The sequence below is a fragment of the Corythoichthys intestinalis genome, chromosome 2 (genome assembly GCF_030265065.1).
Source record: "Corythoichthys intestinalis isolate RoL2023-P3 chromosome 2, ASM3026506v1, whole genome shotgun sequence".
Lineage (NCBI taxonomy): Eukaryota > Metazoa > Chordata > Actinopteri > Syngnathiformes > Syngnathidae > Corythoichthys > Corythoichthys intestinalis.
This window is the reverse complement of record NC_080396.1, coordinates 44,865,080-44,878,738: the sequence shown is the minus strand read 5'-3', so window position 1 is coordinate 44,878,738 and position 13,659 is coordinate 44,865,080. Positions and strand designations below refer to the sequence as shown.

General features: G+C 38.3%; 2 protein-coding genes across 2 annotated transcripts; one reads left to right on the top strand and one right to left on the bottom strand.

Annotated features, from left to right (window-relative positions):
• The first annotated feature begins 328 nt into the window (after window positions 1–328).
• cars2 (cysteinyl-tRNA synthetase 2, mitochondrial) lies at window positions 329–11,460 on the top strand. The gene is made up of 15 exons (XM_057830414.1): window positions 329–705; window positions 987–1,037; window positions 1,112–1,229; window positions 1,309–1,380; window positions 2,513–2,618; window positions 2,682–2,762; window positions 3,001–3,130; window positions 3,216–3,349; window positions 4,777–4,844; window positions 4,954–5,020; window positions 6,315–6,453; window positions 6,544–6,667; window positions 6,745–6,843; window positions 6,969–7,178; window positions 7,251–11,460. Exons 1-15 carry the CDS (start codon window positions 515–517, stop codon window positions 7,338–7,340), a joined length of 1,680 nt encoding a protein of 559 aa, XP_057686397.1. The 5' UTR covers window positions 329–514; the 3' UTR covers window positions 7,341–11,460.
• LOC130912367 (DDRGK domain-containing protein 1-like) lies at window positions 7,593–11,809 on the bottom strand. Its single transcript, XM_057830415.1, has 8 exons — window positions 11,614–11,809; window positions 10,685–10,837; window positions 10,409–10,539; window positions 9,939–10,040; window positions 9,735–9,857; window positions 9,617–9,655; window positions 9,427–9,532; window positions 7,593–9,273 (listed from the first exon to the last, which is right to left on the bottom strand). Exons 1-8 carry the CDS (start codon window positions 11,699–11,701, stop codon window positions 9,113–9,115), a joined length of 903 nt encoding a protein of 300 aa, XP_057686398.1. The 5' UTR covers window positions 11,702–11,809; the 3' UTR covers window positions 7,593–9,112.
• Between the last annotated feature and the right edge of the window lie 1,850 nt (window positions 11,810–13,659).

Sequence of the window (13,659 nt, the reverse complement as noted above, 5' to 3'; positions counted from 1 at the left end):
AAATAAAATTGACCTCCCCTAATAATAACATGTATTTTTAAAATTTTTATTTATTTATTTTTTAATATCAACCATTGACTGCCCGTTCTTCCTGTGGTGCATTAAAGACATCTGGCATTCAAAAATGATTTTTGAATCTGAAAAATTATATGCAAAAAAGGTTCTATTCCATTCATAATTGTTTATATTTAATATTTATTTATCTATTAGCATGGAGCGAAAAACACTCAATTTGAGCGCAATTTTGTTGCTCCTCACGAGTCACTTTGCCACATCCAATATGGGGGTGAAAGCGACACTCGTTGGATTTCTGTTATATCTATGTAGACATGATTTTTACGAGCGTGTCCGTCTCTACCTGGTTCTGTTGCATTCATTAAAACGTGTATTTCATCCACTTTTATGATATGTTTGTTGTCTTTTTAAATATTTGACATCATTAGCGTCACGTGTAAGCCATATTCGCTCTTAATTTCTGGGTTTTGCTCATTCGCTAGGACTGGGAGGTCACAGCATGTGGAGAAACACAGTCAAGTCGTTTCTATGCGGAAGCAAAGGACTAAGGGCAAAAATCCGCGGATCATGCAGCACAAGCGAGAAGAAGTGGGTCCAGCCCACGGGATTTGACACTGGTTTGAAGACTTTCAACAGCCGCACAAAACAAAAAGAGCCACTCATTCTGGCCCGTGAAGGAGTAGCCACCTGGTATTGAACACGCGTTCAAGTGATGGAAAAAATGTTTACAGAAGCGTACTGGGGTCCTAGGCCTGTATTTAACTCGTCTGCCATTGACGGGGATAGACGTCCAATCAATTTGACCTGGGACTCCTAATTCAAACAGATTGTATTATAAATTGCCCGCCCTCCATATCTGGGAGGGCTGGGAATGACTGACAGCCTCCGTCCAAATGGACTGGACGTGTATCCCCGTCTATGGCAGCCAAATAATTAACGCCCACAATAACAGGATTGTGTTTGTGCTTCAGGTACAGCTGTGGGCCCACCGTTTACGATCATGCGCACTTGGGCCATGCATGGTAAAAACAGTCAAACACATTTAACTGACTCTATTTTCAGTGTAATGGACATTTAACATCTCTTCTCCTCAAAGTTCGTATGTCAGGTTTGACGTGCTGCAGAGGATCTTGTCCCGGTTGTTTGGCATCACGGTCATCCACGCCATGGTCATCACAGACATTGATGACAAAATTATTCAAAGAGGTTGGCAGGTAATACACCAACTGCTGTCATTAGTGTTATTATCAGTAAGGATAACAGCTTCAAAATAAATGGTCTCCTTTTTTCCAGGAGAACATCTCGCCCACCATCTTAGCTAGAACGTACGAAGAGGAATTTAAGAAGGATATGATGTCACTGAAGGTGTGTTTGGCCATCTCAGTTAGGTGCATAAATTGATGTAATTTCTAAAGTGAAATTCACATTTTCATAAAAATTAAAAATTACACTCTGTACTCGACATGTGCCGATTACTGGTTTTAAGGTATACCGTGGTATGAAAACATCAAGGTTTCAAAACCGCAAAAATGTTCTGTCACCCCATCCCTACGGTACCGTATTAGCTATTTTTTATGGCCCAAAAATGCATGGAGAAATCCCTCGCTCGCAGTTGCACAGCTCAACCCTCCCCACCGGTTGTTGCTCAGTGTCAGTGAGTCAGCTGTGCTACACGATGGCCGGAGGAGTTGAAACTCCTGAAATTTTTCCCCCATCGAAAAAGACGAAATCACTGGTATGGGATTACTTCGGCTACAGAAAAGTACAGACGGCCGCGGCTTAGAGGGGAGGGCCAACCGACTAACTGCCGAGGAGGCAATACCTCCAATATGATTTTGCATTTATACAAAATCAAACGTTAGTAAACACTGTCATGAACGTTTCCAAACAGCTACGAGATAATGTAAACACACATGCTTTAAATGGAAAATAATTAAATTACTTTTGTTCTGGTGGTAATAATGTTGAGCTGTGGCTGTGGGTTTCGGCTCACCTAAAGGACTGCATTTATTTTATTTAGAATATTCCATTTTTTTTTAACTTAACAATATACTTATGACCAAATTTGCCAATATGTTTTGAAAAATAAAAATTCTGTTCAAAAGAAAAACATTTGTTTTTTTAACCCAGATATCTCAAATTAACACATTTTAGAGCTGTAATTGCAATACTGTGATGTTTTGGCTTAAGGTTATCGTTCCGTCAGAATATCATACCGGCACATCCATACTAGTCTGTACTTCAATCATATGTTGTTTAATTTGCAATTCAATGTGTTTGTGATTAACTCCAAATGACATCTACTACTATTCAAGTAGCCCTGACGTTTATGTTGTTCAAAAATGAATTGGTTGCTAAACTCTGGATGAAAATTTAGTTATGAAATCATGCATATTCCTATTAGACAGAAATTTAACCTATATGAAAAATGTGAAAATGTTTACGTTTTGAAATTTGTTTTTCCAATACACACTGTTTCTGCTGTATATATATCTAGGTGATTCCTCCTGTAGTGTATTTAAGAGTCACAGAACACGTAGCACAAATTGTTGCCTTCGTTCAGAGAATCATCGAGAACGGAAACGCCTACGCCACAAAAGAAGGTAAAGGTAATTTGGTTTTCCCTCACCTAATTATCAAAATCCACCAACTCATTTCATCTACAGGTGATGTGTATTTTGATATCCAGTCTATTGGGGATCGCTATGGAAAGTTTGGTGGAGCCGGAGAGTCTCACGAAGCGACTGGTGAGAATCAGATACAGTAAAATTTGAAAAAATGGCACCCTTGATCATTTTTTCATTGCCACTCTGTTTTCACTCAAGGATAAATAATGTACTTACACTCTAGTTATAGTAAAAGGTCAGATTCTCAAGTACAGATACATGTAAAAAATTAATAATCAAAAATGTTCTTCTTGGTTCTCACCAGTGCAGTTTAGCTTTTATGCTTAAATGATAAAGGGTCTTTTGCTTGGTTTTACAGGTGGCTCCAGTAAAAAAGATGTGAGGGATTTTGCTCTGTGGAAACAATCAAAACCTCAAGAACCACACTGGGAATCTCCATGGGGCCCAGGAAGGCCAGGGTGGCATATTGAATGTTCCACCATTGCGAGGTTGGCATCACTGACAAGCTCTTTGGCTCTCTGTAGCATTTTGTTGCTACACTCACCTGTGATGTTACCTCTGCGGCTGGTTCAGCTCAGTCTTTGGAAGTCAGCTGGATATCCACTCAGGTGGCGTGGACCTGGCCTTCCCTCACCATGAGAACGAGGTGGCACAATGCGAAGCCTATCATCAGTGTGATCAGTGGGGCAATTATTTCTTGCACTCAGGTAACTCATGCACCAAACAGTTGATATAAAACATAACTATGATGTTGACTGCTCTTATAGAATTGTCTGTTTCTGAGCAACTCAGATTTTTTTTTTAAAATGCACTCAGGCTCCGATTGAGACCTAAAAGACTGCTAAATACATTTAAAAATGAAGTTACAAAATTCTAGGGCTGCAATTAACGATTATTTTCATAATCGAATAATCGGAAGATTGATTAAATGATTAATCCATAATCGGATAAATGTCACTTCTTCCAATTACCTTCACATTTTACCTTGAAGTTGTTTTCGGCATGTTGTAAGTAGCAATGAAGACAAAATGGATGACTATTTCCTTCAGCTGTATCGATTATCAAATCCGTTGGCAACTAATTTATGAATCGATTTAATTGATTAGTTGTTGCAGCCTTATTAAGAAGCTAGTTTAGACAGTAAGATGTCCGAAAATTGGCAAAAACGTGAATTGTTGTTTTCCAAAGTAAAGGCAGATTTTTGTTCATGTCCTACTTTGACTTTAAAAAAAAAAAATACAATGAAGAGATCTGATATTTACAACTAAGAAGTTACATGTATATTTGTTATAATTTCTAGAACTTAGACAAGTTTAAGCATACGCAGAGTTTGGGGGGGGGGCATGCCCCCCTGGTGGCCGAAAAGTGTCATTGCATGTAATTTACTTTCCTATATGTATAATTTTAAAATTAATTAGTTTTCCGGTAAAATATTGTCTATTAAAGTTGCAAAGCAATTAAACAAGCACAAAAAATGATTGTAATTAACAAAAAAAAAAAAACATTTTTATAATGTGTCAAAATTATTTTTCGAACAGATCATGTGACTAGCACCTTAGACGGTCATATGCTTTGGTTAGCCAAAACCACCTTAGAACCGAAGAGGCAAGATGGATATACGTAATGTTTTGTCAAACCTAAGCTTTCAAAAGCAACAACAACTACTGAGCAAAAACCAAAAATTGAAAATATGGACAATGAAACACCAGAGAGCACCGCCAAAATGGTGAGCGGAGTTTCAATTTGCCCCACTAGAGACACTAATTGTACAAAAGAGCCGCCACCGGCGGGCGTACAATATTCAGTGGATGACGATCTTGGCGAAAATTATCGCTGTCCCAAGCAGCCTGATTTAGAATTCCCCTCAAAAATGATGGGAAACAAAAAAGCTCATTTTCAACTTATTATTATAAATATTCTTCTAAGTTAATTTTTTAGCTCACACTGAGTTTCGGGGTCATCAACATGTTGTGCCCCCCCCAGCCCCAAAAGTCAAACTCCGCCTATGAGTTTAAGGTGAAGAAGGTCCTAAACAATTAATCAGTTATCAAAATAGTTTTCGATTGATTTGCTTGTCGATTTAATTGATTAATTGTTGCACCTCTACAAAATTCTTTTTCTAATTCACACTTAGGACACTTACACATCAAAGGCAGTGCAGAGAAAATGTCCAAATCTCTGAAGAACTATATCACCATTAAGGTAACTTACTTTAAAACAACTTTCCTCTCCTTTCTCCTCCTGAAAATTTCTTGATATTTTGTGTGAGTATTGAAAGGAACTGTTTGTTTTTCTTTCCACGCAACATCAGGACTTCCTGCAGTCTTACTCTGCCAATGAGTTTCGAATGTTCTGCCTTTTGACGAAATACAGATCAGGTATCCGTGATGAGAGCCCTCCAGTGAATAGTGTAAAAATAAAAAATCTGAACATGTTTATTATTGCCTATATTGGTAGCCTACAGTATACAGTAACCCAAAAGAATATTTGTCATAACGTAGTGTATAGAATTCTGTATTCATCAAAACGGGGGGTTTAATCCAAAAAGTATATTTGATAATATTTTAAATCTGTAATGCACTGTAACATTTGGATTTTGAATATTAAAACTGGTTTTAAATATGAGGAACATTTTAAATGACTTTAAAATTATACTTAAATGTTTTGAGCAGTTTTGCCATACATTCAAATGTATTGTACTGTACTTTAAAGTTACTCTAAGTACTACTAAACGGTACCTAGTCAAAGATTCTTGAACAAATACCACACTCTTAAAACTCCTGGCATAGATTAAAAGCTGAATTGTAAATAAACGAAAAACGGTCATCCTCAACTATTTAACATAATTTCAAACTCATTTTACAGTAACTAGCCAAAAAGTTGAGTTGCTTCTTGGGAGAAAAAAAGTGCACTACCCATGCTTATGTTGTCATGTGCACATGGTCTAGACCAGTGGTGTCCAAACATTTTTCTTTGAGTGCCGCTTTCAGAAAAATCAAAGGATGCAAGGGCCAACTTTAAATCCTTCCAATTTCTTAAATACAATGAAATACTGTCGTCACACTGTACATTTTATTTTATTTGATATCTATAACTGTCATTGTTAATGGTTTAAGTGCTACAAACAATAAGATATGATATATGTATATATTACACCACTGGAAAAAAACTGGAGAACAAAGAGAAATTATCCATCGACAGCAAAAATGTCAAGAAAATCAAAATCAAGATATCACAAGTTATCACACTGGATTAGTTTTTATATGTTTACTTATATAAAACAAAATACTGAAATTTCACACTGTTAAACATGTCAGGTTTTGACCCCAGAACTAATGGAGAGGCACTGTTAATTGAATAGGTCTAGTAGTGTTGAAGCTGAGAAGTGCAACACAATATTGGCTAACTCAAGCTTTGTACGGACCATATCCAACGGTATTTTCATAATTTGCTGTGGACCAATATAAACTGGGCAGCAGGCCGTAGTTTGGACACCACGATCCTAGACTCTCCATAACTTCCAACAATCACCCAGCATACTGGTAAACTTACTGTAGTTTCTCGAAATGATCACTATAACATAAATTAATAACATTATTAATTTACTGTTTTGTTCATGTTTTTTTTATGTTAACTGGGGCTAAAAGTGACTCTACTGTGATGTCTATGCAGCTATAGACTACAGTAACAGCAGCATGTCAGAAGCTCGGGGGTCCCTAGCAACCGTCTCTACCTTCTATAATGACGCTCAGGCCTACATTAAGGGTCAGCTGCAGTCTTTGCCAGTGCAGGACTCACTACTCTGGGAGAGGTTGGATCCTGCTTTAGATTTTCTCTTAGCATTTGGGAGGACTTTTCAATTGCTGTATTCTAGCGATGTCATAACTCTGTTGCTCACCAGGTTGGCCAAGACGAAATCCAGCGTGATGGCAGCTTTGAGTGATGACTTTGACACACCAAGAGCCATGAATGCCATCATGGATTTAGTTTACCAGGGTAACCGCCAGCTGCAGCCTGTTTCCACGGTAACAAGCTCATGTTTTCTAAATGTTCCCATCCCTTTTACCACCATATCACTGTCTTCCGACTGTTGTCGAATCAGGCTGCAGGAGCAACCAGATGTCCAGAAGTGTTTGGAGCCATGGTTGTCTACTTAAGAGACATCTTGGAAGTGTTTGGGATTGACCAGTTTCATGACAAGGTCAGAATATATGTGGAACCATCAAGTATTTAATTCCTGCTCCACACCTTAGCCGTTTAGTGGTCCCTAACACTAAAACCTGCTGTAAATAGAAGTTTCAGCTCTCAAATGATTTTACTGTGTAGGATGTAGAACTGGCAAGCCAGTCTGGAAACCTTCAGGCTGTTGTAGAGCAACTGACGCAATTCCGAAGTGAAGTTAGAGCGTTCGCGCTCACCCGTCAGTCAACATCTTCTGGGAACAACCAAGAAGCACTTTATTCAGACAGAATACCGCTCCTTAAAGCGAGTGACGATCTGAGGAGGAACCTGGCACCTCTTGGAGTGCTTATAAAAGTGAGGAATTGGGTGTTTTATAGTGTTTGAATCAAAAATCATCAAACTGACGTTGAGTTATTGTTCTTTCAGGATCGAGGAGCCAACTCTACGTGGGAGCTAACGAAAAAAGCTTCAGATATTCGACGGGTTGAAAGCAATCCTTCACAAAGCATTTCATGACAGAATGGATTCAAGTGAATTTATATTTAAAGAATATTTAAATTAGTGCTGTCAAATGTATTGCGTTAAAGGCTGGTAATTAATTTTTTTGAATTAATCACGTTAAAATATTTGACGCATTTAACGCATGCACAGAATGACCCGCTCATGCATTGCCTCAAACAGTTTACAATGATGCCGTTTTGGCACATTGAAAGCGAAAAGGCAGAGAAATGCAAGTGGACACAGGCGTTCATTGGAATGCGCCTTTTATTGGCATAATCTTTGGCATCTCTTTCACAACAAACATAACTATTGTGGTGAGCGACGTGGAGAAGAATGACAGGAGACGATCTTTTACTTAACATGCTTTGTTGAACACAACGCAGAACATATACCCTTTGCAGCCACCACTGACAGTCATGGTTGCCCAACTTCCCATCATGCATTTGGGAGGAACAGTTAAGTCGCTACAGTATCATTTAGTTGAAGCACAACAAAAATAATATTCCTATCTCTCCAAAAATAATGTTCACAAAAGGAAAATGGCTCGATGCAAAGAGAACTGGCATTCCCAATCAAAATAGCTACGCAAAATACACATAAAACTTACTCAGACTTTGCTTGGCTAGATCTCAAATTTAAAACTCGCCATTTATACCTTGTGGTGTATTTGTCACTACCTTACGTAGTTAGACACTGTGGAAGAACGACAGGGAGCCCATGTGACGTCAGCTCTGCGGCGTCAACAATGGCGAGCTATTAATTTACTTTTTATTGAAAATTTTACAAATTTTATTAGAACGAAAACATTAAGATGGGTTTTAATATAAAATTGCTATAACTTGTACTCAAATTTATCTTTTAATAACTACAAGTCTTTCTATCCTTGGATCCCTTTAACAGAAAGAATGTTAATAATGCCATCTTGTGGATTTATTGTTATAATAAACAAATACAGTACTTATGTACAGTATGTTGAATGTTTATGTCAGTCTTATCTTTCCATTCCAACAATAATTTACAGAAAAATATGGCATATTTTAGAGATGGTTTGAATTGCGATTAATTACAATTTTTAGGCTGATTACCTCGATTAAAAATTTTAATCATTTGACAGCCCTAATTTAAATAGATTTCATGTCACTTTGAACAAAGTACCGTTATCAGTGTAATTGTCTACTGGCACAGATGAACACGGATACAATATTTGTCAACAAATGCTTTTCGGCCAATTAACTCATGCACTACCAAACGTCACAAGACATCCCCTTCATTTAAACCACAGAATATTTTTCTATGGCTACATGAAAACAGAACTTACAAAAAGATTCGATTCCCATCTTTCATCATTAAAAAAAAAAAAAAGTGTAGAAACAAACTTTTTTTATTTTTTTTTATGAGCAGTTGAACACTATAAACATAATTGTTTATACATCTTTGGTAGTGAATGAGTATTTGAACACCCTACGATTTTGAAAATGTTAACCCACCCATCATTTCTAAGTCTGAGAACTTGCAAAATCGCAGGGTGTTCAAATACTTAATTTTCTCACTGTAAATGAAACAATATTTTTTTATGGTAGACCTTGTTATCTCAGCAGTGGTTAGTAGACTTTTTCCTCTTTTTTTCTGCATGACCAGGGGTAGGCTTAGGTTCAAATGTGCACTGTGTGGGGCTGGAAAATTGGGATTTTGGCATAAATGGTTTAAATTAAAGTGAACCATTCTGATGTTGGTGTAAATGTAAGCCCTGCAGACATTTAATCAACTGCAAGTTACATCCTTGTCCATCAGGCAGTGTTGCGGTTCTCTGGTTTCAAATTGATCAAAGAATTACTAGCCAGGGCCAACTCCGTGATAGAAACCCGGCCTCTTTGTTTGATGAACTGAGCCACTGCATCCATTTCTGCTGGAGTGATTGAGATAAATTTCCCCCTGTCATCAATGACTCCTGAAGACAAAAAAAAAAAAAAAAAATAAAAAAAAAAACATTACAAACATTATTTAAAAAATAGTGGTAAACCACTATACTATCTTGACAGTTGACAATGTGCAGCCATTGGTTTAATACAAATAAGTTAGTGCAAAGATATTGCACACAAACCTGTGAGGGATCCTTCTGCTAGCAAGTCCTGCAGTCTGGCAATAGCATCCTTTGTTCTCATTCCAAAATGAGAGGCTAAGTCCTCCAGTAGAACCACTTTACAGCTCTGGTGAACAAAGAAAAGCAGAGTGTAACATGCGTAAATTTGATCTTGATCATCTGCCAGATAATATGGGATGTGTGACAGCACCTCTATGTAATCGATGAATTCTCTGAGCAAGTTACGTGACTGCGAGTAAAAACAGATGGTTTTATTTGACTGGCCAACAAAGATGTTGAATTTGAGGTCATATCAGAAATGACCTGACCTGGTCTTCAGTAAGCTGCTCCTCCTCACCCTGGTCTTCTACCACAAAGGAAGCTTTGAGCTTTAGGTACTCCTCCTCCTCCCTTTTTTCCTGCTCCTCCTTGGCCCGACGCTCTTCCTCTTCCTAAAGAAAGACCAACGATTAAGTGCACAAATGGGGGAGAAAGTGATTTATTAAGAAGTATTTACGAAGAGAGCGGAAGACCTGTTTCTTTTCCAGTTCTCTTTCTTTCTCCTCCTCCTGTCGTCTCTCTTGATCTCTGAGCTCCTGCATCCTCTTCCTTTCTTCACGCTCCTCCAGCTCAGCCTAAATATAGAATTATTAAATTCTGAGTAAAGTCACAGTGGTGTGTGTATTTTGTTTTCACCACCTGTATAAAAAAAAACAATTGTGCAGCAATTGTTATTTTGGGCTTTTTAATAGCTAATAATAAACATCTAAAATGCTGTTAAGCCTCTCTATAACAACCTTGGTAAAAAAATTTAACTCCTCCCAATTTAGAAACATCAAACGAGATGTTCCAATTCAAAATGACACAACATGTTACTACTGGCCTTAACCTCAGACTTGGGTGTTTCAGAAGAAGCAGACATGTTTGTGGAGCTGCAATTTACGATTTTTTTCAGCAAATAGTTGAGTTTGAAAGGCAGTTGACTTTATTCTCAGCTCCTCACCTCTCGCTGTGCTTTCTTGGCCTGTTTCTCTTCAAGTTTCCTTTGTTTTTTAGCTCCAATTTTTGCAGTCGGCTGGGAGCTCTGCTGTTCGGCCTCATCATCATCTTCTACCTGCTGTTCTTGCTCTTCTTCTGAAATTACCAAAGCTTTATAAGGCTTTATTCATTTTTCGCTGATTCCTCACTGAATGATGGCCTATTCCAAAGTCAAAATTCAGTCCGGAGTAGCAAATATGAATTCAGATTCAGTGACGCAAGTGTGTTGAAAAGTTTTTACCAAGCTCCTCTACTTCTCTCTGTGGTCTTCTGTTGGCCATCGCCCCTGCAAGATTCCTCCTTCGACGTGGCATACCAGCCCCTCGCTCTTCCACGGCTGCACGTGGACGGACGACCGCCGCTCGGACCACGGCCTGCTCATGCTCTCTGTCAGCTGCTCAGATTGGAATCATTACAAATAACAAAGAATAAAAAAACAACACTCAGCAAACTACAACAAGAATACAGTAAATCAAGACCTCTATGACAGTGTCAATCAAAATTGATAATTATCGTTTTTTGAGCGCCTCCCGACATACAAAGCTTGCCGCTCAATCAGGACTTGTCACTTCTATTTTTTCCCATAATGCTTAACTTTATTACTACTTTGCCTTTTCAGTAAGGATGAACTTATTGGCTGCCAATGGCAGCAATTGAACTGGGAAGGCTGGCAGTGATCATTCACTGCAGCCAACGAGTTACTCTGTAGGGCTAGAGCTATCAAATATTTTTTTTGAATCGAGGATTCTTCCCATTATCCCACCAATTAAGTACATGTAGTGATAAGTCAAATGTTTATTTTTGCTTTATTAATTAGCCAACAACACAAGCGCAGTTATGTTATCAAAAGCAAGTGTTATTGATAATTCAGATCTTGCTTTATTTATCACATTGTGAAGCCTGTACTGTATGTAAATAACAGGAGTTTAGTCAGTACTTCTGTGTAGAACTGTTACATTACACAAGGGTCTGTACGTTTCCTAAGTTGGCTACCGAATGCGGGTACTATTCCCCACTATTGCGTGCTGTTGACGTGTCTTTATTGCTGACGAAACACGCGTAAACTCCTGTGATAGCTACAAATAAATTATTGATCAAATATATACAAGTTAGTTAGTCAAATTTCTTGACAAACGTTGACCGCAAGGTCCTCGGCTATTTCTGACTTACCTTCCTGCGTCCTCTTCCGCAACTTCACAGCAAATAACAGCAGGACTGCCAAAATAGCAGCAGCTATCAGATACAAAACGAGATCCATGCGCGTTTTACGTGTTCACCTGTATCGCATATGGAAAAGTGCTCGTGTCGTTAGACTTCTGAAACGTCAACAACAACTGAACTCGTTTCTTCTTCGTTGGTTGGTTCATTGATCATTCTTCTTCTGCGCCTTCTTTTTCTTCTTCTCTTTTGTATTTCCGGTAGACCCGATGCCAGTGTGGCGTATTGCTGCCTGTATCTGGTGGTGTCCGGTAGGTTTTTTTTTTTCCCTCTTCAGTTCACACCCGAAGATCCAGTCATGCTGCCCTATCCAGCTCAAACCGATGCACCGGCGACCCATAAAAACTTTTGTAACTCCTACACTCGATTAATACAAAGCCCCACATTCACACATCCCATCCCTGTGCTTGCCCAGTCCCCACCGTCCCTTGCCAGGCCACAGTGGCCAAGGGTAAATCTGGGCATCATGAACTGCTTAATCCTACCCATTCCCAATGCCACCCTTTCCTACCCGACATTCCCCTGAATCCAAAGGCGTAGGTTTGGTCTCAACATTGGTAAGGACGATATGGCATAACCTGCATGTACACTTTTTGCTAGGGGACGGACCATTCTTAATGATCAATGCAAAATAAATCTGTACTGAATTATACTAACTTTTATGTGTATTGATTCAGCCTACACCGTTAAATTCAAACCTTTGTTTTCAAAAATTACTAAACAAACATTTTGAAAACTTTCAGGAAAAATATCCGGATTTTATGAGCAAATTTAAATTGCATTATTTTAACATAAATTATATTAACATACACAATAAATACAAGCTTGTTAATCATCTCTTGATTATCCAGGAATGCAAAAAAAAAAAATCAACATTTGACTTAAGACCACTCAACATTGTATTGATAAAGAAATCAAATATAACTGAAAAAACATCAGGGAATAACAAAAAAAGATAAATAAAAATGGAGCCGTCCTTCAGGTAAAACACTACCACTTTTGTCCACAAGCACAGCCAAACTCAACAAAAAATTAAAGCTCCTGTGGGCTGCTTTAAGACCACATAAATAAAATAAAAAAGTAAAATTGGGGAGAAGGGGGTTCACAACATTTCTCACAGTTTAATTAACGTTAACAGTAGAAAACACATACAGGAGGACACTTCTCTCTAAGCAGCTTCCTACTCAGGTTTTTCAGGTTAGCAAAAGTAGCAAAATTTGTGGTGTGTTTCCAACTTCCACAACATTGACGTCTTTTTACATCTCTCACAGTGGTTGCTGCTGGCCGGAAAAAAACGTCTAATTTCTAATGTCTGTGTGCGTGTGCACGGGTGCATCCTGAAAAGATAATAGTATTTTGTCCCTACTGTTCCTATGCAAACCTACGCCCTTGCCTGAATCCCATGTCACCTCTCCCTTATCAATTCCCAAATCCTTATCCGCCACTCAGAAACCCCCAGATCCACCATTGCCCCTAATGTCCCTAACCCTAACCCTCTTTTGCTGCCTCGTCCACAATCTCATTCCCCTCCACGGTCCACTCCCACTCCACTTATTACCAAATCTCACCATCTTTGAATTTTCCATTGATGATCTAAAACCCCATTTACATGCCCAGTCCTTCACTCAAGTCAGCGGCCTCTGCATCTTTTTTTTTTTTTTCTTTTAATAACAAACCTAAGATTACCCTCTTCCTATACCTCTTTTTTTATAAATGTCTTCTGCAAACTATGAAGCGCTGACTCCTGTCTCCACCATCTAAACCATACAAATGATCATTATATTAACAAGCTCTGGATTAATCACACTTTTAAGTTGGAGGGGGATGAAGGTACTCTTCCCTATCAGTAAATCTATTTATTGTGCATGGATGTCTACTGATTACATATCAGAACTTCTAAAAATCTTCCTATTTTCTATGGATATTCATATAAAAATTTTCAACTATTTTCTCAAAACTTAATGGTCGCTTCCCACCCCTTTCCAACTTTAAAATAAT

Bases quoted from the DNA above. Each gene is read 5' to 3' on its own strand.
- LOC130912367 (XM_057830415.1), bottom strand. From the start codon at position 11,701: ATGGATCTCGTTTTGTATCTGATAGCTGCTGCTATTTTGGCAGTCCTG. The intron at 9,533-9,616 runs GTGCTGTCACAC...TTTGTTCACCAG, and splicing joins AATTCATCGATTACATAGAG to AGCTGTAAAGTGGTTCTACT. The intron at 9,274-9,426 runs GTTTGTGTGCAA...TTTTGTCTTCAG, and splicing joins AGCAGAAGGATCCCTCACAG to GAGTCATTGATGACAGGGGG.
- cars2 (XM_057830414.1), top strand. From the start codon at position 515: ATGTGGAGAAACACAGTCAAGTCGTTTCTATGCGGAAGCAAAGGACTA. The intron at 1,038-1,111 runs GTAAAAACAGTC...TTCTCCTCAAAG, and splicing joins GCGCACTTGGGCCATGCATG to TTCGTATGTCAGGTTTGACG. The intron at 7,179-7,250 runs GTGAGGAATTGG...TTGTTCTTTCAG, and splicing joins CTCTTGGAGTGCTTATAAAA to GATCGAGGAGCCAACTCTAC.